We start from the raw sequence: 20,004 nt of genomic DNA on the forward strand, positions 1-20,004 counted from the left end.
CATTCAAATGTGACTACAGCCACAAATTTACTAGAGGACCTTAAGCAAGTTGGTGTTTCCAGGTTCAGTCTTTCTATATGTAGTGTGGAACTAATACTAAAATATTATACAGCTGTGGTAAGGAATGCTGAAATAAAAGTGAGAAATTTGAAATGCAGTGTACTAATAGTCAGTATTTTTAATTATTTTTATTGGGAGCCTATGGCATTTGCACTTTTCTTTGGCAGTTCTGGCCCAGGCAGTAGTCTCATCCCAATGGAGATCTAGCAGAAGCTGAGTATGTGTGCACTGGGTTTGTGTGCAGTGGTGGTGTGTGCAATAGGCATGTTAAGTTCTGACAAGGGGAACAAGTGAAGCGAATCTTCTGAATTCCTCTAAATTACCTATGTCATCTTCCAAAAATGCAGAGTTGGATCATAGCATCTATTCAGGTACTGGTAAAGCAACATCAAGCCTAAAAAAATTTAGGCTCTGATAAGGTAAAGTCAAGCAAAGCAGAGATCAGGTTTCAGAAGGGTGAAGTCAAGCAAAGAAAAGGTTAAGTTCTGATTAAGTCAAGTCAAGCAGAGGACTTCTGGTTGTGACAAAGCCAAGTTCAAACAAAGCAGGTAATGGCCTAGACAGTTCCATGAGAAGCTCAGGTAGAGGACAAAAAATAAACACTCCCAGACTGAACCTTAAATATAGCTACAGGCACAGCTTCATCTGCATGGCTATTTCTCCCTTTGGTGAGCCAAGTATTTTCTGTCAAATGGAGCTAGTCTTCTTCAGTACTTGCTGATTCTAGTGATGTGATTCTAATGGAGCTTTTAAGCTTTCCTTGAGATAACAACAAGAGAGGTGCAATCAAGATGGATCTTAGAGGTTAGTGTGAGCAAATTTGCATTCTGATACCTTAGACTTACTGGATCCATCCTCTGAAGACAAAGAGTTAGATTCATGGTTTGTGAGAGCTAGTATGTTTAGATGCTGACCCCCTTTTATATTCCATTGTCTAAAGTGTGTTGCCACCAGCAGATCCATCATATTTCATTTCTCCATCTCTTCTTCTGAACATTCTTTTCTCTTTATATATGGCTGTAATCGTGCCTGGCATGGCTCTTTTGGTATGGGGTGAGGAAGCTTGGAGAGGGGGTAGGCTTCAAGATTTATGGAAATAAATTACTTAAAGCAGTAGCTTAGTTACATTTTCTAACCATCTCTTGTTCCTCCTACCACTTTGCCCTGAAATTCCTGCTCTTGATAAATTCCTGCTCAAATATTACTGGTGTAGCAGTTGATGAAGGAACTTGCAAATCACTTCTGAGTATTCCTTGCCTAAGAAAACCCTTTGAAATTCATGGGGTCACCATAAGTCAACAGATGACTTGAAGACAAATACACACACAACAGCAAGGAAGTGGTTCCCTCATACAACATAAACTTTGCCTCATGACATTGAGACAATCCACTTTAGCAGACATTTGATAAACCTTCATTTACAATAGTGTTTGAAAAAGCAAATGTTGTTGATTCTGGATGTTTGCCTGAGACCTTTTGAGTGTCTCAGGCTCTATCCACACTGCAGAAATAATCCAGTTTGATGCCATTTTCACTGCCATGTTTCAATGCTATGGAATTCTGGGAACTGTAATTTGTTGTGGCACCAGAGCTCTCTGACAAGAAGTCTAAATGTCTCACAAAACTACAGTTCACAGAATTCCATAGCATTGAGCCACGGCAGTTAAAATGTTTTCAAACTAGGTTATTTCTGTAGTGTGGATGCTGCCTTAGTCACACAGTCAGTCCCCAAACACCTACACAAATCATTTGTTTCAGAACTTTTATACCAGTATGCCTTTACTATATACTAATACTAATACTATTTTAAAACTCAAAGCAGTTCAGAATAAAAATAGATACAATATAACAAAGTAGCTAAAGTATCAAAACAATAATATCAATCAAAAACAATTTAATTTTTAACTATCCTTTTAAAAATCTATTATACATCGCTTTGAGTCCCGAATTGGAGAAAAGGCTGGATATTAGAAGTAGTAGTAGTAGTAAACTTAAGTAGCTGGTAATAGTTAATAATTAGGAAATTGTTTATGTTCCAAATGGCTCTTTCACATTAATGATCAGCCTCTTAAAAAGTGAACAGAATGGTTCAAAGTTGGTTTGACCCACATATATGGAAACCTTCACTAGTTCATCTTGTTCTTTGTGAGCAGTTCCCCATTGTACATGGCAACTGTGTTCATTTTATAAGTGTTTTCTGAAGAAATATGTCAAATATAACAGGTATGTAGCCTTCATTGAACACTCACGTCTGGGTGCCTCAGTGCCCAAATTGGCCTGCAACTCCCCTACAGTATTTATAGACACATTTTTATTATTCACACTTCGTATGCTTGCTTCAGGAAACACTAGAACACCAGAATATTCATGGCAAAACCATGCAGGGCACAAAGATGAATCACTCATGTTCTGAGTGGGTGTTCTTCAGTATACTTGAAGGAAACAAAGAAAAAATGGAAAACTGTGGGAGCCCTACAGTGGCTCTTTCTATAAATGTATATTATGTGCTCCCCCCCTCCCCCTGCTATAAATATTGTTTGAGAACTGAAAGAACACAGTAATGGAAGAGTATAGACTCTGTTTGCTAGTGAGGTACTCTGAGAAACTGTTGCTCTTTTAGCCTTTGTTAACTTCTTTGAATGATGTAACACCATGAGATCTAATTAAAAAAAGAAATTATGGCCCCATTACAGTGCAGAGTGAAACAAATCACGTTTCATCTGTACTTTTTGTCTGCTAACAGCCTGCCCCGTTTGCCTACCACTCCTACAGTGTATTTTGTCACCAAAAATTGAAAGGCTTTTAGTAATCACAAATGACTCACTGTTCTTATGTAACTATTCATTGCCTGCTTCTGTGCTAACACTTATCCCCTGCCGATCACTGCCTGGGATACCAGCTTAAAGCTGTGTTTCCATTCATATTTCATCCTCTCTTCATTTATATGATTCAGGAGGATGGACACAACAGCTGGGAGTTAATAACTGGTTTTCATCATTGGATAGACTATGCCTCTCTTCTCCAGAAATATAATAATAATAATAATAATAATAATAATAATAATAATAATAATATATTACATATAATAAAATATGTAATAGAAAGTAAATATTTGATTGGATAACCAGTTGTTATTGACTTTATTCAGGCCTATTCTACATTAGAAAAGCATTCAAAGCTATATCTAAAAATGCTGTAGCCTTTAATTTGAATACATTATGTGTTTTAGAGCTACCCTATTGGAGCTATTTTGCATAGTTTATTATATTTGTAGCATACATAAAGAAGACCAGAGTTATATAATGCACAGAAGACCCATTCCTGGTCACTGGCAACAGTACTGAAGTTCCAATAGTTTGTTTTTGAGTTGTTTTTTAAGATCACACATTTTCCAGTTTATTTCTACAGCTATAAGAATAAAACTAGAAGCATCTTTCTTTTAAAAAGCAAAAACAAACAAACAAAAAAACACCAACATGAAGTTGGCACTTTTTAAATCTAATATAAAGGCAACACTAGTATTCTGTGGAATATACCAAAGGCCCTCGCCATCTTGTTTAAGTCATTTCTGATTTATGGTGACCCTAAGGCAAAGCTATCAGGGGCTGAGAGTGACTCACCCATGGTCATCCAGTCTTTCCATGGCTGAGCAGGGAATTGCATCCTGGTTTCCCAAATTGTAGCCCAATACTCAAACCATTATACCACACTGCTCTCTAGTCATCTACCATGGAAATATATGCTGTAGAATTGTAAACATGTATGGATATGGAACAAATACATTTACAGTAGGCTGAATGGGCTAAAGACAACATTTGTCCTACATAAAATAGACCTAATGAAATTAATGGGACTTGTTAGTCATAGCTAAAATTTGATAATTTACATGAATCTTGATGCAAGTCCAATATTGTGTTTAGCCCAAGACTTCCAGTTTATGTATCATGCATGCCCCTGTGCAACTAGCCCACATTTGGCTATATGTTGTAATTACTGAGAGCCAGGTTGAGTTTCTCAAAAACACATCTTGCCATATAATCTTCGTTCTTTTAAAAGCAAGAACGAGTTACAAGCTTAGCAGATGAGGATACTCCTGTGGATGTAGTGTTTCAAAAAGACTTTGAACAAAGTCCCTCTTGATATTCCTGTAGACAAGCTGGAAAATGTGGTCTAGATGATGCTACTGATAGATGGATTTGTACCGACAGATGATCTATTCACAGAGCAAATCCAAAGAGATTCAGAGCTCTCCAATGATTCCTGTAGAGAAGGGACATGTAGGTTTGTACAGGATTCTGTCCGAAAGTGTTGTTCAACATCTTTATAAGTGACTTAGATCAATGAGATGAAGGGGTGCTATCATGACCCCAAAATTAAGAGGCTTAGCTAAACAAGACTGACTGCAGTGGCAAGATCAGGTGGGATGTGTATGTTCCATCTCTCTGCACATAACCCCTCCTTGTTTCGGAAGAATTGGTTCAGAATGCCCCAAATCAAATCGGCAGCGCATTCTCATTTGCGGTGATCTGCATCTTTTCAAAAGACACAGAAAAAACCCAGTATTGAATATACTAGGGTAAGTCGGTTTTGAGGCACACCACCACCACCCCCGCAAACTGCATCGAGTGCACTCCGTGGAAGTATGAACACTACGGAAATAACCCGCAGGCCCAAAGATTGAATGCAGTCTGTACATGCTAGTAATCTACACTGAATGCAGGGAGAGGACTTTCAATTACTGGTTGTGCACTTGAGGGTGTTCTTACCTATGAATGATTGAATTGTAATGGGAGAAATCCATCCTAGTACCTGACTGTGTCCTCAGGCACTATCATAGTAGTTGTGTGGCCTGATTGGAGATTCCAAATCAGCAGGAGATAGACTGGGGTTTCTAGCTTCGTGTGCCCTAAGAGCTCTCTGGCTTTGAATTCTAAATGCCCTCCCTAAACTGCAAATTACAGGATTCCACAGGAGGCAGCCATCACAGTTAAAGTGGAATAATAACGCTGTAACAGTGTAGTTGGATATTGCCCATAGTATAACACTCAAAGCATTACCCCACACTGGCTCTCATAAAATATAGCCTGTAGATTTTAAATTGAGCCAAAGGTGGACTTGTCACCTGGAGTAGAACCATGGGGCAGGGGTGTCAAGGTGTATGTTGGGTTCATATTCTTGTCGGAAGCGAACACAAGCAGAGTTTATGTACGCGGACAAGATGCCCAGAAGAAGGTCTGTGAGGAATCTTAGGGATTGTACAAACCACCCCAAAGGGGCGGGTCTGTGCTGCCCCTTTTCATGCTGGATTGGGGCCAGGGCAGCCTCATTGGCAGCCCTGTGGCCCCAATCCGGTGTTTTTTTCTGAGCCATGGACAAGGGGCAAAATGCCTCTTCTCCGTGGCCCAGAAAAGGGTGTCCTTGGGGCTTCATGCCCCCGGACACCCTGGCACTAAAGAGGAGAAAGGGGCAGCCCCATTCTCCTCTGCATTGTTGGTGCGGCCGTTTGGTTGCCGCGGCAATGATGCATGTGCCCAAAAGGAGCTCCGACACGTCATGGTTGTGCACCCCGCATGGGCGAGGCTGCGCAATTATGGCGGCGCTCACATGTGCTAGGGTTTGGGAGCATGTAGTTACTGTGCGCTCCCAAATCCTAGTATCAGTATCGGCACGCCGCTTTTGGGCCATCTGTCTCAGCCCTTAGTTGCATAGCAAACTTCCTCTCAGACACATGAATGAATCTCAGTACAGTGAGTTTTCTCTCAAATGAAGGTACAGTACTTTAATCTTTGTTATATAATTATTTACAAAGATTACACAGAGTATAAGACATCCGTCTTGAATACTCTCAAATAAGTTACTTTACCAACCAATCGACCATAACAACAACCTCTGAGGCAATTACAGTAACACCAATTGTCTAACTGGCATTCTCTCTCAGAAGAAAAAGTGACAGTTGCATCATTCTTCCCATGATGCACTGTTTAAAAATGCAGACTCATGTTACGGCCACTAGAACTGTCATAACTTCTGCTACAGCCCCACATAGTGGCCACCTCCATGTCATTTTCTCAGACCTGTTTACAACATGGTCCTGACAAGAGGAGCTTGTGGCATCCACTTTTACTTTGTGTGCTAGATAAAATTCTGAAGAAGTAAAGCCTACTACAGCATTGTATCTCAGAGTCATCATTGTGTGAGTAACATAATAATAATAATAATAATAATAATAATAATAATAATTTGTATACCGCCCTATGGGAAACCAATCCGGGCGGTTGACAACAGTAAAATATAAAATACAACAATTAAAAACACTTTATCCCTCCCCCCCTTAAGACAGTATTAAACAGTATAATATATTAAAAACACAATATCAAAGCATAAAAACAACAATTAAAAACTAAAACCCCTGATATCCCTCTGTTGATCCTCAACCATCACTAAGATGGGGCCACGGGAGGAATGAGGGAATCAGGGAACCTAGGCCAGGATGGTTAATCTGGAAAGGCCTGCCGGAAGAGATCCGTCTTGACAACTTTTTTAAAGCTGTCTAATGATGTCAACTGACGGATCTCATCTGGCAGGTCGTTCCAGAGTTTGGGGGCGACAGCAGAGAACGCCCTCTGGGAGGTCGCCGCAAGCCTAGATTTTAGAGGCTGCAGTAAGTTCTTCCCAGAGGACCGGAGAGCGCGGGGAGGATTGTACGGGAGGAGGCGGTCCTTGAGATAGCTTGGACCCAAGCCATTTAGGGCTTTAAAGGTGATAACCAACACCTTATACTGGGCCCGGAAGCTGATAGGCAGCCAGTGGAAGGACCTCAAAACCGGAGTAATGTGGTCCCTCCTAGATGTTCCTGAGACAAGCCTGGCTGCCATGTTTTGAACCAGCTGTAATTTCCGAGTCAAGCACAGGGGTAGCCCCATGTAGAGCGCATTACAGAAGTCAAGGTGTGAGGTTACCAGCGCGTGCACAACTGTCTCGAGATTCCTTACTTCCAGAAAAGGGCGCAGCTGGCGTATCAGCCGAAGCTGATAACAGGCACTCCTGACCGTCGCATTTACCTGATTTGTCATCAGGAGCGACGAGTCAAGGAGCACCCCCAGACTGCGAACACAGTCACTGGAGGAGAGTGTGACCCCATCCAGGGCTGGAGGTTGCAACCCAATTCTTGGTTTCGGGGCCGCTACCATGAGCACCTCCGTCTTATCTGGATTCAGTTTCAATCTGTTTTTCCTCATCCAGCCCATTACCGCCTGAAGACATTCATTGAGAGAAGAGATGCCATCAGAATTCGAGGCCGACGAACGAGACACGGAGAAATAGATTTGGGTGTCATCAGCGTACTGATAACACCCAGCACCATGACTCCGTATTATCTCACCCAGCGGCTTCATATAGATGTTAAATAACATCGGGGACAAAATAGCCCCCTGAGGAACCCCACAAGTGAGGTACCTCTTACTGGAGCTACAGTCCCCGAGTAGCACCCTCTGAGATCTGCCCGAGAGGAAGGACCGGAACCACTGCAAAGCAGTGCCCCCGATACGTAAACCCCCTCAGGCGGTCTAAGAGGATGCCGTGATCTATAGTATCGAAAGCCGCTGAAAGGTCTAAGAGCACCAACAGGGTCACACTCCCCCTGTCAATGCTCAGACGCAGATCATCGGTCAAGGCAACCATGGCAGTCTCAACCCCAAAGCCTGTCCTAAAGCTGGTTTGAAATGGGTCTAGATAATATCTACACAGTATGTTTTTTTTCCTGTAATTTTTTGTTTGCACTGTATAGATCAGACAATTTCTCTCAATACTTTAGACCTTTAGGGTACTGATCACTCATTTCAACATCACAGAATCATAGAATTAGAAATTTAACCCCTTCCTAATGCAGGAGTCCACACTAAAGCACTCCTGAGAAAGAAAAATCCAATCTGTGCTTAGAAATCTCAACAAAGGAGAATCCACAATTCTCCAAGACACTCCTTTTAGTGTCCTTGTTATTCATGATGCAGGCAGAAAAAGACTGTTGTAAATGAATACAATATACATAAAGTCCACAATCTCTTTAAAATTTAAAATTAATTTTTATTTCCATAGTCATAACGATAGCCTGATCATTCAACACAGAAGCAATTTTTCACTGGGATAAATTCCCAGTAGTAATTGAAATCCAAAGGGCTGCCAGAAACATTTAAATGGTATAGATTTTATATTAACATTGATCTCAAATACAGGAGTGTCTTTTATTGTTCCTTTTATATTTAACCTGTTCATATAATTCTTTTGCTTTTACTTTGGATGTTTGGGACTTCTCCAAGAAAGTAGAGAAAAGCCCATGTTGTGGGGCTCATTGTCTAGATGAGAAAGAAGCCCTCGTTATTTCCAACATCTGGCTTCTGCATAAGCCGTAGACCCTAAAGAGATTTTCTTGATTCTTCAGACTTGGGCTGATTTAAGAGCATAAAGGCTATGCTGGACTAAACTGAAGAACTGAGGAACAACCTGCATGCCAGTGTTGCCCCCTCCCCCATCTCAATTTTGGAGTCCTTGGGTTAATCAACAAAACTATAGTGTTCAAATGAAAGGAGTAGTACCGTTACCATTTGTTCTGCTTTGGTGAGACCTCATCTGGAGTATTTGTGTGAGCACCACAATGTAAGATGATATCAACAAGCTATAATGTGTCTAAAAGCAAGTGACTATAAGATACTGAAGTGCCTGGAAACTGATTCCTAAAAGAAATTAGAGTGTTGAGTATATTTAGCCTGAAGGAGAGATTATTGAAAGGTGATGTGTGATAGCCATCTTCACACATCAACATCTGTCACATGGAAGATGGAGCAAGCATTTTTCTCTTTCTCCAGAGAGTAGGACCCATACAGTGGGTCCAAATTTAAAGAAATTGGATTCTGATTAAACACTAGGAGAAATCTTCTCCTGGTAAGAGCTGTTCAATAGTGAATCAGATTACCCTGGTGTAGGTTGGACCCTTTTTCATTGGAGGTTTGTAAACAAATGGTGAATGGCCTTCTGTGAGAGCTGCTTTAGGTGTGGACTCCTCTACTGGTGGGTTTGGAGTAGATGACCCACCTCTGCAATTTTATATTTCTCTGCAATAATAGTGCTACAGAGTATAATTCCCTGACACTATAGTTTTTTGTGGGTTTTTCGGGCTATGTGGCCATGTTCCAGAAAAGTTTCTTCCTGACGTTTCGCCAGCATCTGTGGCTGGCATCTTCATGATGCCAGCCACAAATGCTGGCGAAACGTCCGGAAGAAACTTTTCTGGAACATGGCCACATAGCCTGAAAAACCCACAAAAAACTATAGATGCTGGCCATGAAAGCCTCTGACTTTACAATACTGACACTGTAAAGTTGATACAATAGAATATTTTAGCAAGGCAGTGACAGGAATAATTGGCATTATGATGATTGGGAATAACCCTGCTGGCCAACTAAACTATGAATTATGAGCATGATTATAAATATGATATATTTCATAGTTAGTAAGTTCTGACATCTATGCTGCTGTGATACTGTTGCCTCATCACTGCTTTAACAGAAATCACAGTTACCATGTCGTGCTAATTCTTTTGTTGTTGTTAGGAACACTACGGGTCTTTGAATGGATTGACCCTCAGCTGGATAGGTGATGGAAATAATGTTCTGAATTCTATTATGCTAAGTGCTGCTAAATTTGGGATGGATCTACATATTGCTACTCCAAAGGTAAGAAAATAATGAGGTTGGGGAGACAAGAATGTTTGAGAAAATTTGGTTAAATTTTCTGAAAAATATAATAAAAAATAGTATGTTCCTCCTATAAAGTTCCAGTAAATTATCAACTTTGAAAAGGAAAGCAACAGCAATGTCATCAAAGGCATTGGCATCATATATGTAAGCCAGATGAACTTTGGTTAAAAAGCATTTTATAAAATGTTTAAATAGAAGACCACAGATAATGCCATTTTCAATTTCAGATGATAAGCAACTGTCTACAAAATTATCCCATTTACAGTTAGAGAGGAACACAACTGGAGAAAAATTATATGGGGTTGGGGAAGATGCAGGAAAGAGTTCAGTTCCTCCTTCCTGTTTTAGATCTTTCTTCTGCATCCCAATTTATAAGAATTCAGCTCTGTCCCAATGCTGAACCACAAGAGGTCTGGTCCATTCGTATTAACACACAATCCATATATCATTACCTGCATGGGACAATTTCCAGAGTTTCAGGATACACTGCATTCTGAGAAATCTGGGGATATAGTTCTGAAGGATGGCTGCAACATAACTCCTTGACTTAGCAGTGAACCGCCACCACTTGTTCTGTTCCCTGTAAGACTGGTTGAATGAGAATACTAGTCTGGTATTGTACTTACCTGAAAGCAAATTACTTGTATTTTCTGTTGGTGCCATGAAGCAAGTTTTGGAATATCCTTGTACTGTAACTGAAGTTAGATATATGGATTAATGACATAATAAAAGCCTTATTAGATCAGGCCAAAGGCTGTCATTCTGTTTACACAATAGCCAACCAAGTGCCTGTGGGACATGAGTGCAATAGCACCATCTTGCTCGTGTTCCCTGATAAGTGGCATTATGCCCTCCAGTGCAGGAGGTGATATTTAGCCATCCTGACTAGTAGCCGTGGATGGCCCTAAACTCCATAAATCTGTCTAATCCAATTTTAAAGCAGTCCAAGTCTCTAGCCCTCACTACAGCTTGCAATAGCAAATTACACAATTTAGGACCTATGTGAAGAAAACGACACAATTATATGGTCAGTTTTTCTTCTTGCTGAAATGCCTTCAAGTCCCTTCTGCTGATACTAGGGAAAACTTACCATATGGTTTTCTTGGTCAGAGTGGTTATCTTTGGCTTGATTTGAGGCTGAGACAGTGTTATTTGTCTATGGTTTTCCATGGCCAAGTGACAATTTGAACTCTGCTCTCCAGAATAGTAGACCAATATTCAAACCACTACACTACGCTGTGTAGAAAAACTGCACCAGCTTTTTTACACTGTACTTTATGCTCAGTCAGTGTTAGTAGTGAAAATGAAATACATTGTCCCATTCTCATCTTTTTCAACAGGGTTTTGAGCCAGATACCATGGTGATTCAAATAGCTGAAGATTATTCCAGAAAGGTATGAACATGGGATTTTTTAAAAATGTGCTTTATTATGCATGTCATGTGAACTCTATTTACTTCCTCTGCTTTGTTTATGTTAGTACGGCACCAAATTATTTCTCACCTCCGATCCACTTGAAGCTGCCAATGGAGCTCATGTTTTGATCACAGACACATGGATCAGCATGGGGCAGGAAGAAGAAAAACAAAAGAGAGTAAAAGCTTTCCAGGGTTACCAGATCACAATGCAGGTAAAATACAAAAGCCTTTTCTTTTCTTTCTTTTTTTCTGTGCTTTTTCATTTTCTAGCAGACAGTTTTAAAAACATATTGAACTTCATTTGCATTAGAGATTTGTGGTAGTTCTTTGTGAAAATTTGAAAGCGTAGATATTTTTGGTTATGACAATGTTGAATTTATTGTTGTTGTTGGGTGACTTCAAGTTGTTTCTGACTTATCACAACCTTAAGGCAAAACCATCACTGGGTTTTCTTGGTAAAATTTGTTCACAGGAGGTTTGCCATTGCCTTCCCCTGAGGCTGAGAGCATATGACTTGCCCACAGTCACCCAGTGGGTTTCATAGCTGACTGGAGAATTGAACTATTCTAAAGTAGCTGTTGATGATTTCTGTGTGTATGTGCCTTCAAGTTGCCTGATTGACTTATGGATGCCCTATGAATTTCATAGGTAAAGAATGCTCAGAGGAAGTTTGCCATTGCTTTCATTTGAAATATAGCCTAATAGCCCCTAATGTTCCATCCAACGGCTGACCCTACTTAGCCTCCAAGATCAGATGGAATGTGGTGCCTTCAGGGTATTTAGATAATGCAGTTCTAATCAAGAAGATGCAAGATGAAAGAAATGTTTCTCCTCAATTTGTTGTAAAATATAAGAAGCCTCCAGGAGTGGGCTGAGTCCTCTCACCGCCCAGTATGGACAGGGATGAGGTGGTCTTTTGGTTTGCTGCTAGTGAGCTTGTCTCCTCCCTCATGTTCCACATATCACAGAGGGGCCCCACAAATACATTGTGAGAGTGGGCTAAAATAGGAATTCTTAATCCATTCATAGATGCCTTCTTCACACCGTACTGGAAGATACCTTCAGAATAAGTGACCAGTGTTCTAATGTTTAATTGCAGAGAGCAATAAATAATGGCTGCACAGGTGAATAGAATGCAGTCAGAGAGAGGAATCTGCTTTCATTGTGAAACAGAGAAAGGCGGCGGAGGGGGACAACACAGATAGTTCAGCATTTATTATTTGGGAACCTTTGTAAAGGATGGACACTTTTTCAGTCTGAAGACTAAAAGTTTAAATGAGGGGTTCAGTGAAGTACAAACTTACCTCAGATATTTTATTTTCTATTTAATGTGAAACCAGTTTGTTGTTGTTAGCTATTCTGAAGTCAACTCTGACTCATGGGCCCTGTACAGACAGGCCAAAATAAAGCTGCTTCGGGTCACTTTGGAGGTATGCTGTTTCAATGATGCATGCATCCTAAGAGTCCGGAAGCTGTGCCAAAGCTGCACTCTAGTCCGTAGGACTGGAACATGGTTTTGGTGCGGCTTCCGGACTCTTAGGAGGCATGCATCATTTAAACAGCATACCTCCAAAGTGACCCGAAGCAGCTTTATTTTGGCCTGTCTGTTTGGGGCCATGGAGAGCCTGTGGATGAGACACCTCCAAGACTCCCTATCTTCCACTGCTTTGCTCAGGCCCTGCAAAACCATGCCTGTGGTCCCTCTCATTAAGTCCATCCATCTTCCTTGTGGTTGTCCCTTCCTTCTTCTACCCTCTACCTTTCCTAGCATTATTGTTTTTTCTAGTGATCCATGCCTTCTCATTATCTGGCAGAAGTACGAAGCCTCGGTTTAATCATCTTGGCTTCTGGTTTGATCTTTTTCAGGACCCCTTTCCTTGTCTTTGTTTGTTTTTTTGGCCATCCATGGTATCTTTAGCATTCTTCTCTAGCACCACACCTTGAATGAGCTGATTTTCTTTCTGTCTGCTTCTTTTACTGTCCAGCTCTCACATCTGTACATGGTGATGGGGAATACAATGGCCTGGACAATTCCAACTGTAGTGTTCTGTTGTATATCTTTACTCTTCATGATCTTTTCTAGTTCTTTCATAGCTGCTTTTCTCATCCTAGTGTTCTCCTTATTTCTTGACTGCAGTCACCACTCTGGTCAGTGTTTGATCCTAGGTACGGGAAATCTTCAACTATTTCAATTTCCTCATTGTCTAGATTGAATGTATGTATTTCTTCTGTGGTCATTATTTTTGTTTTCTTTATGTTCAACAGTGACCCTGTCTTTGCGCTTTCATCTTTGCCCTCCTTATTAACTGTTCCAAGTCTGTGATGTATTTTGCCAATATTATGGTGTCATTATGGTGAAACCAATATTATCTCTCATCTCTCTCTCTCTCTCTCTCTTAATTAGATACTTGTTTGAACTGTTTATTTTGTTGTTTAATGGATTTTTTTCTGATGGGTGTTGGGTATACACATTATGGTGCCCTTTATTTTCGTGTGGTTTGCTGAACTGCCTTTCCACAACTCTCCCTTTGTAGCTTTAGCATCTTCACTGAGATATTGAAACTTACTCTGACTGAACTGTGAAAATTTGCTTGCGAGAAATAAAAATGTGTCAAGTTCACATTTGTGTGTATGAAAATATATAAGGGTTTTTTTAAAAGCCATTTGGATGAAAGATTACCTATAAAATTTGAAAATTGAATCTAATTAAATATTTCAGCAAGGTACTTGGAAAAACTATCCCTTTTATTAAAATCAATAGATCAATTGACTGTATTCTAAATTTATATCCCAGAATACCAGTAATAGGTGTATTCCAGACCTTTGTGTATATATTAGATTAATATGTAATGAGTTATTGATACTTGTGGCTTCTAGGATATGATTTAATACACAATTACCACCATACAAAAACATTATGTCAACATACACAGAATGTACCCAATGATTCATTAACATTTTTATTCTGATGCTAGAGATAAAAAGCCATAGTCAGTACTTCTTGATCACACTGACATATTTTGAGCTGCTCCAAAAGACAAGCCTTGGATTACTTGGTCCTGGTTGCTGACCCTGACAGAAGTGCTGATTAACCAATTGCATGACTCTTGTGGTATGAAGGAGAGGCTGCAGAAAATGGTACAGGAAGGAAGTGCAAATCTAGGTGCAATTTCAGAACACTAGTATCAGGAGCATCCTGGCACCCTTGCTGCAGAGAGCTGTAGTACATCATACATAAACTCAAATGTGTTCATAGGTATATACCTTATAACAAGGTAGATATGTTCCTGGGCATTACTTCTTAAATAGAAAATTTGATACCAAACTCAGACATAACATGGCAATAGGGATAGGTTCCTGTTCCATGAAAAACAAGAGCAGCTTGGCATGTTTCAGCGTTTTATCCAAAACAAGCAAAAAGCACATATGAAAGGAACCACAAAACAAACGTTTTTCAGTACTGTATCTGTTTTTAGTGTATATTTGGTTGGTGAATTCGAAAAACACAATAAAAAATGTCATACCACACACAGTTCTTTCACAAATTTGATATTTTAATCAATTCAGTTGTTACTCTCCTTTAAGTGCAGAAAACAATGTTTCAGTTTTGCGATTTTGCAAAAGTGCGATTTTTTTTAGTCCTTTTGAATGTATTTTTGGGTTTCATATCAGGGAATTAAAGTGCTTTGGAAGTCTATTAGAAGACTTTAATCCCTTTCTTACTTTTTGTAGGATAATTCTTTGCAGGATAATTTCATTCAATCACATATTACAGCATAAAAATGTCAAAGCAAGGTGTGAAAAAAAACTATACTCGATGGAGCGTGTCTGCAGTTTTAAGATTTAGAATGCCAAATCCCAATAAAGCCACAGCCATTTAAAAAAAGTTTTTATGACCCTCATTTTTGCAGATCTGCATAATGGTTCTTCAAGTATGAGTACTTGTTGTGTGATGAGCAGAGGGAGCATCCTATATAAGACTTCCAGCATAGCAGTTGCATATACATTAGTATATTAATGCACTTAAAACATTTTAGGTAAATGTGTTTTTATTGTTCTTGTTGTGTGCCTACAAGTCATTTCTGACTTATAGAGACCCTATCATGGGGTTTTCTTTGCAAATGTCTTCAGAGGGGGTTTGCCATTGCCATCTTCTGTGGCTCAGATAGAGTGACTTGCATAGGGTCACCTAGAAGTGTCTTTTCTTTTCTGATTCCAAGAATCAGCCTAAATATGGCCAATTTTCAAAAAGTTTGTTTGATAGGAGTCATGGTAGTGAGGAGCCATGGGAGTAAAGCTGTTATGTTTTTATGGTGATTTGGGTATGTTTTTATTATTTTCCAGCTGTTTTTTCAGCAGATTTTTTAAAAGGAGGAGTCTTGGGGCTTTGCTAATCTTGAAGTGGGCTGGGTGCTGAAAAGCAGGCTCTGAGAGATTGTATGAATCTCCTCGCTGCAGTTTCTCCAATCTCCAGACTAAAGGAACTGCTTGATCCTAGATGTGGCAGATGTAGATGAAAGATGGATAGTAACTGTGTGGGAATCACTTAGGCTGTTCAGTCACATAAATTGGTGCTAGGTTGGACCATCATTAATAGTTCCATGGCACCACAGTAATGTTCTTAAGAGGGGAGAAGACACTGGAAATAAAGTAAGCCAGGGGGAGAGAAAAACAAACTCCCCAAATTTCTTGTATTTATTCAAATCTGTATTGTATTTTTGAATGGTCTATATTTCTTTTACAAAGCCCAAATTAATAAAAGAGTTTGTGTACTTCAGAAAGAACTGAGAAGTCCAATCCCCAAAGTTTTCTAAAACATACTCAATCTTTTAATAAATACACACACTTTGAGGACCTACTTTCTGTCTTGCTTTCACTTGACAGTACTATGTGAAATGAGCATAGGGGAACAAAAAATATAAATACATATATGTCATATTTTACACAAAAGCAATAAGGTGTCATATGTATGCCAAATACTCTCCCCCCACCCGCCCCAGCACTAAAAGGAAACGAAAGCTGAGTGTACAGAGAAAGGACTAAATACTTCCTATCTCTTAATTCAACTACAAAGCACAGAATTTGAAACAGACTGCTCACAGCTCACACAGCAGTGAGCAAGAGAGCAATTACTTTAATAACTGCGAAGAGGACAAAACAACCAGAAGTAGAATACGTACCCAATTCTTTCAGCTTATTAGACTCTTGTTAGGTTGACATGATCCCAGCAGTGTTGCCAAAATTGGAAAGCAATCTTAACAGATGTAGCAGGTGGTACATCATCGCAGCTGTGAGCTTGGTGTGTGGTCTTATGTTATTCATGTTGTATATCCAAAATCTATATGTATTTTATTTTCAATCTGTAGACTTGTAAAGTGGCATCTCCTGATTGGACATTTTTACACTGTTTACCCAGAAAGCCAGAAGAAGTTGATGATGAAGTCTTTTATTCTCCACAATCACTGGTGTTTCAAGAGGCTGAAAACAGGAAATGGACAATTATGGTATGGGCAACCTAATCCTATAGACTGGTGACACAAATAAGATATTGTACTGCCATGTAGGTGATGTCACTCTCTTCTACTAAATTGGGTGATTACAACCTAACCTCCTTTACCTCAATATATAAAATTCTAGGCCAATATTGTTACTGTTGGTTTAGGAGCAGAGAAGTAAATATTCCATTATTTTGACCTTGTCAAAATTTCTACAGTTTTGTCCAGTTTGTGGAAGAAAACAAATATTTTAGCATAGTTCTCACTTAGTATTTGTACATCCAAAAGTGTTTCAGGAAATTGTTCTGTGCAGAAATAATAGCTGCACCAATCAGGAAGTATGTATCATTAATGGCAATCAAAATGCCAGAGTCTCCCATGAAAATCACGGTGTATATGTTTGGAGTGTGTGTGCAAATTTGCTGGGGCTTGCACCCCCCCCTTTTTTATGCAAAAAGTCTTGCTATTTAGAATGGGGTTTTTTGCATGAAAAAATATGTTTTTTTAGCACAAAGTACAGGTTTTTCACTTAAAGAAAATTCTTTTTAGATAGCCATTTGGGCTTTAGATGCACAATTACTATCTTCCCCTCTCCCCCTCCCCCCACAAAAAACAGTTTCCAAGGCACAATGTGTGTATGTTTTGTACAAAATTTACCTCTTTTTTTTTTGTTCAAAGTCCAGCAATTTTGCATTTTAAAAAAACCCATATGACTACCTGGAATCAGTGTTCTTTTTGCATTAAAAATGTGTTGTATGAAAACCAATTTCTTGCATGAAAAACCTTTCCAGATAGTCACATGGTATTTTATTATTATTATTATTATTATTAACCTTTATTTATAAAGCGCTGTAAATTTACACAGCGCTGTACATAAATTTTTTAGTCAGGCGGTTCCCTGCCCTCAGGCTTACAATCTAAAAGACACGACACAAAAGGAGAAGGGAGTGGTGGTGGGGAATAGGATCAGGTCCAGCAGATCTTCTCCACCTCCGAGGCCTGGACCAAGGCAGATGGACTGGAGGAAGGGCTTGGCTTCTTGATGGATGGTTAAAAGGAGGCTTCCTGGGTCAGAGAGGGGCTCACCTCTGGGAATGCTTCTCTAAACAATATAGTCTTTAATTCAGTTTTGAAACTGGGTAGAGATGAGGTGTGCATGTGGGGGAAGAAGGTTCCAGGAGTAAGGGGCAGCAAGCAAGAAGGGACGAATTCGGGAGGGGGCAGTGGTAGTCCTACACTGTGACAGGAGACCTTGACTACAAGAGCGGAGGGTGTGAGTAGGAATGTAAGGAGAAAGAAGGTCAGATAAGTAAGGAGGGGCCAATCCATGGAGGGCTTTGAAAGTCAATAACAAAAGCTTGTACCGGATGCGGAAGGGGAGCCAATGAAGGGAGGATAAAAGAGGTGAAACATGGTCAAAGCGGCGAGCAGATGTGACAATATGGGCAGCTGAATACTGGACAGAGATTAAAGGATGGAGGTGTGAAAGAGAAAGCCCTGTCAGAAGGAGGTTACAATAATCTAGTCGCGAAACCACTAGGGCATGGACCAGAGTCTTGGCAGTAGAGGCTGAGATGAATGGACGGATCTTGGCAATGTTGTGGAGAAAGAATCTACAGGTCTTGGCGGTGGCCTGGATCTGGGGAATAAATGACAGAGAAGAGTCAAAAATGAAGCCAAGACTGCGGGCTTGATGAACCGGTTGAATAGAAGTGTTGTCGACAGAAACAGAAAAGGAATAATGAAGGGTGGGTTTAGGTGGAAAGACGAGAAGCTCAGTCTTAGACATGTTGAGCTTCAAGTGCTGAAGCCGCATCCACTGAGAGACGGCAGTCAGACAAGAAGAAACTTGCTGTTCAAGCCCCGTCGAAAGGTCGGGTGGAGAGATACAGCTGAGTGTCGTCGGCGTACAGATGATAGGAGAAACCAAAAGAACTGATGAGTTTACCTAGAGACAGTGTGTATAGAGAGAACAGAAGGAGACCCAAGACAGAGCCCTGGGGAACTCCAACAGATAGTGGATTCATGCAAGAATGATGTGTGTTTAGGTGGCTTTGAAAGGGAGACATACACATTCAGGAAGGATATTAGCTGTGATGGCTGTTTGCTAACTCCAGAATAGTTACTGGGGAGCAACAATAGGAGAGGGCTATAGCTCTAATGTTCCACTTGTGGACTTAGGAGCATGTAGTTCACCTTTGTGGGAAAGATTTTGGACAGGATAGACATTTGTTCTGATCCAGCAAAATTCTTTTTATGAAATGATTATTTGATAGTGAGGTACAAAAGGCATTCTACACATACACTCTTCTTGATTCATATTGTACATATTCCTGCACTTCTGCATATATAAGAATCATAGATGAACTTAAATCCCAGTGGAATCAGTGGGACAAATTAATTGTGACCTAACCCTGGTTTCATTGAGTACTGTGTTTCACTGTCCTAGAGGTGAAGCAGACCGGCATGAAGGAGTGGCCAAAGGCCACATTGGCCCGGGACTGCAGCAACTGGATGGCCCATTCCTGAAGCAGGCTGATACCACAGAAGCCACTGGCAGGAGTGGATTTAATCCACTCCTGGAAAGTCTGGCTCCTGCCACCTCAGCATAGCTTTGGGGGAGGGGGGGGGGGGGTCTTCTGGCCACCACAACTCCAAACTGGCCAGAAGCTGCTTTTTTTTTTTTTTTTCCCATCTTTTTCAGGCCCAAGTTTCTGGACCCAATTGATTATGAATACACAGTGTATATAGTACCTTTTGCCAGTATGACTAGTTATCTCATTTATTCTTTCTCCTAGGCTGTCATGGTTTCCCTGCTGACAGATTATTCACCACAGCTGCAAAAGCCTACATTTTGATTTTTGGGTTTCTGCCAAAAGAGAAGATTCCTCACGAACAGAATACTTTTTGCTCCGTGAAACTTGCCTCTCTGTGTGTCTCTGTCTCTCTCAACCATTTTTTTTAAATCAAAGATCAAAATTTAATAAAAGATCAGTCAGAAATGTAGACAGTAGTTTGATATTACCGTATTAGAACTGATATCATTAAGGTGTCCAGGATATGTATACAGTGAGAATCACTGCAGTATTCTCAAAAGCTATCATATTGTCCTATTGATCTTACAAGATATGGAGTGTGTGTGTGTGTGTGAGAGAGAGAGAGAGAGAGAGAGAAGGAGGGAGGGAAAATCTTCTCCCCTGAAGAGCTTTTATCTGTTTTAAATGAATCTGAAATTGTTATCCTCAGAAAGGAGGTTTTGAGTTGGTCAGTTCTACCTTGA

General features: G+C 40.2%; 1 protein-coding gene across 3 annotated transcripts in view; it reads left to right on the forward strand.

Annotated features, from left to right (window-relative positions):
• Positions 1-19,796, forward strand: part of LOC149319498 (ornithine transcarbamylase, mitochondrial-like) — a 36,895-nt gene extending 17,099 nt beyond the window's left edge. For 2 of the 3 annotated variants that reach the window (XM_089511833.1, XM_089511834.1), the window contains exons 7-11: positions 9,666-9,788; positions 11,153-11,206; positions 11,292-11,441; positions 16,596-16,733; positions 19,523-19,796. In XM_089511833.1, coding sequence (XP_089367959.1) covers positions 9,666-9,788; positions 11,153-11,206; positions 11,292-11,441; positions 16,596-16,733; positions 19,523-19,582 — 525 coding nt within the window. In that variant the 3' untranslated portion in view covers positions 19,583-19,796. The remainder of the gene's footprint in view (positions 1-9,665; positions 9,789-11,152; positions 11,207-11,291; positions 11,442-16,595; positions 16,734-19,522) is intronic. The other variant, XR_016280206.1, reaches the window with a different exon arrangement.
• The last annotated feature ends 208 nt before the right edge of the window (positions 19,797-20,004 follow it).

Source organism: Sceloporus occidentalis, unplaced genomic scaffold (genome assembly GCF_023333645.1).
Source record: "Sceloporus occidentalis isolate IW3139 unplaced genomic scaffold, rSceOcc1.0.p SCAF_2, whole genome shotgun sequence".
In the NCBI taxonomy this organism is placed as follows: Eukaryota; Metazoa; Chordata; class Lepidosauria; order Squamata; family Phrynosomatidae; genus Sceloporus; species Sceloporus occidentalis.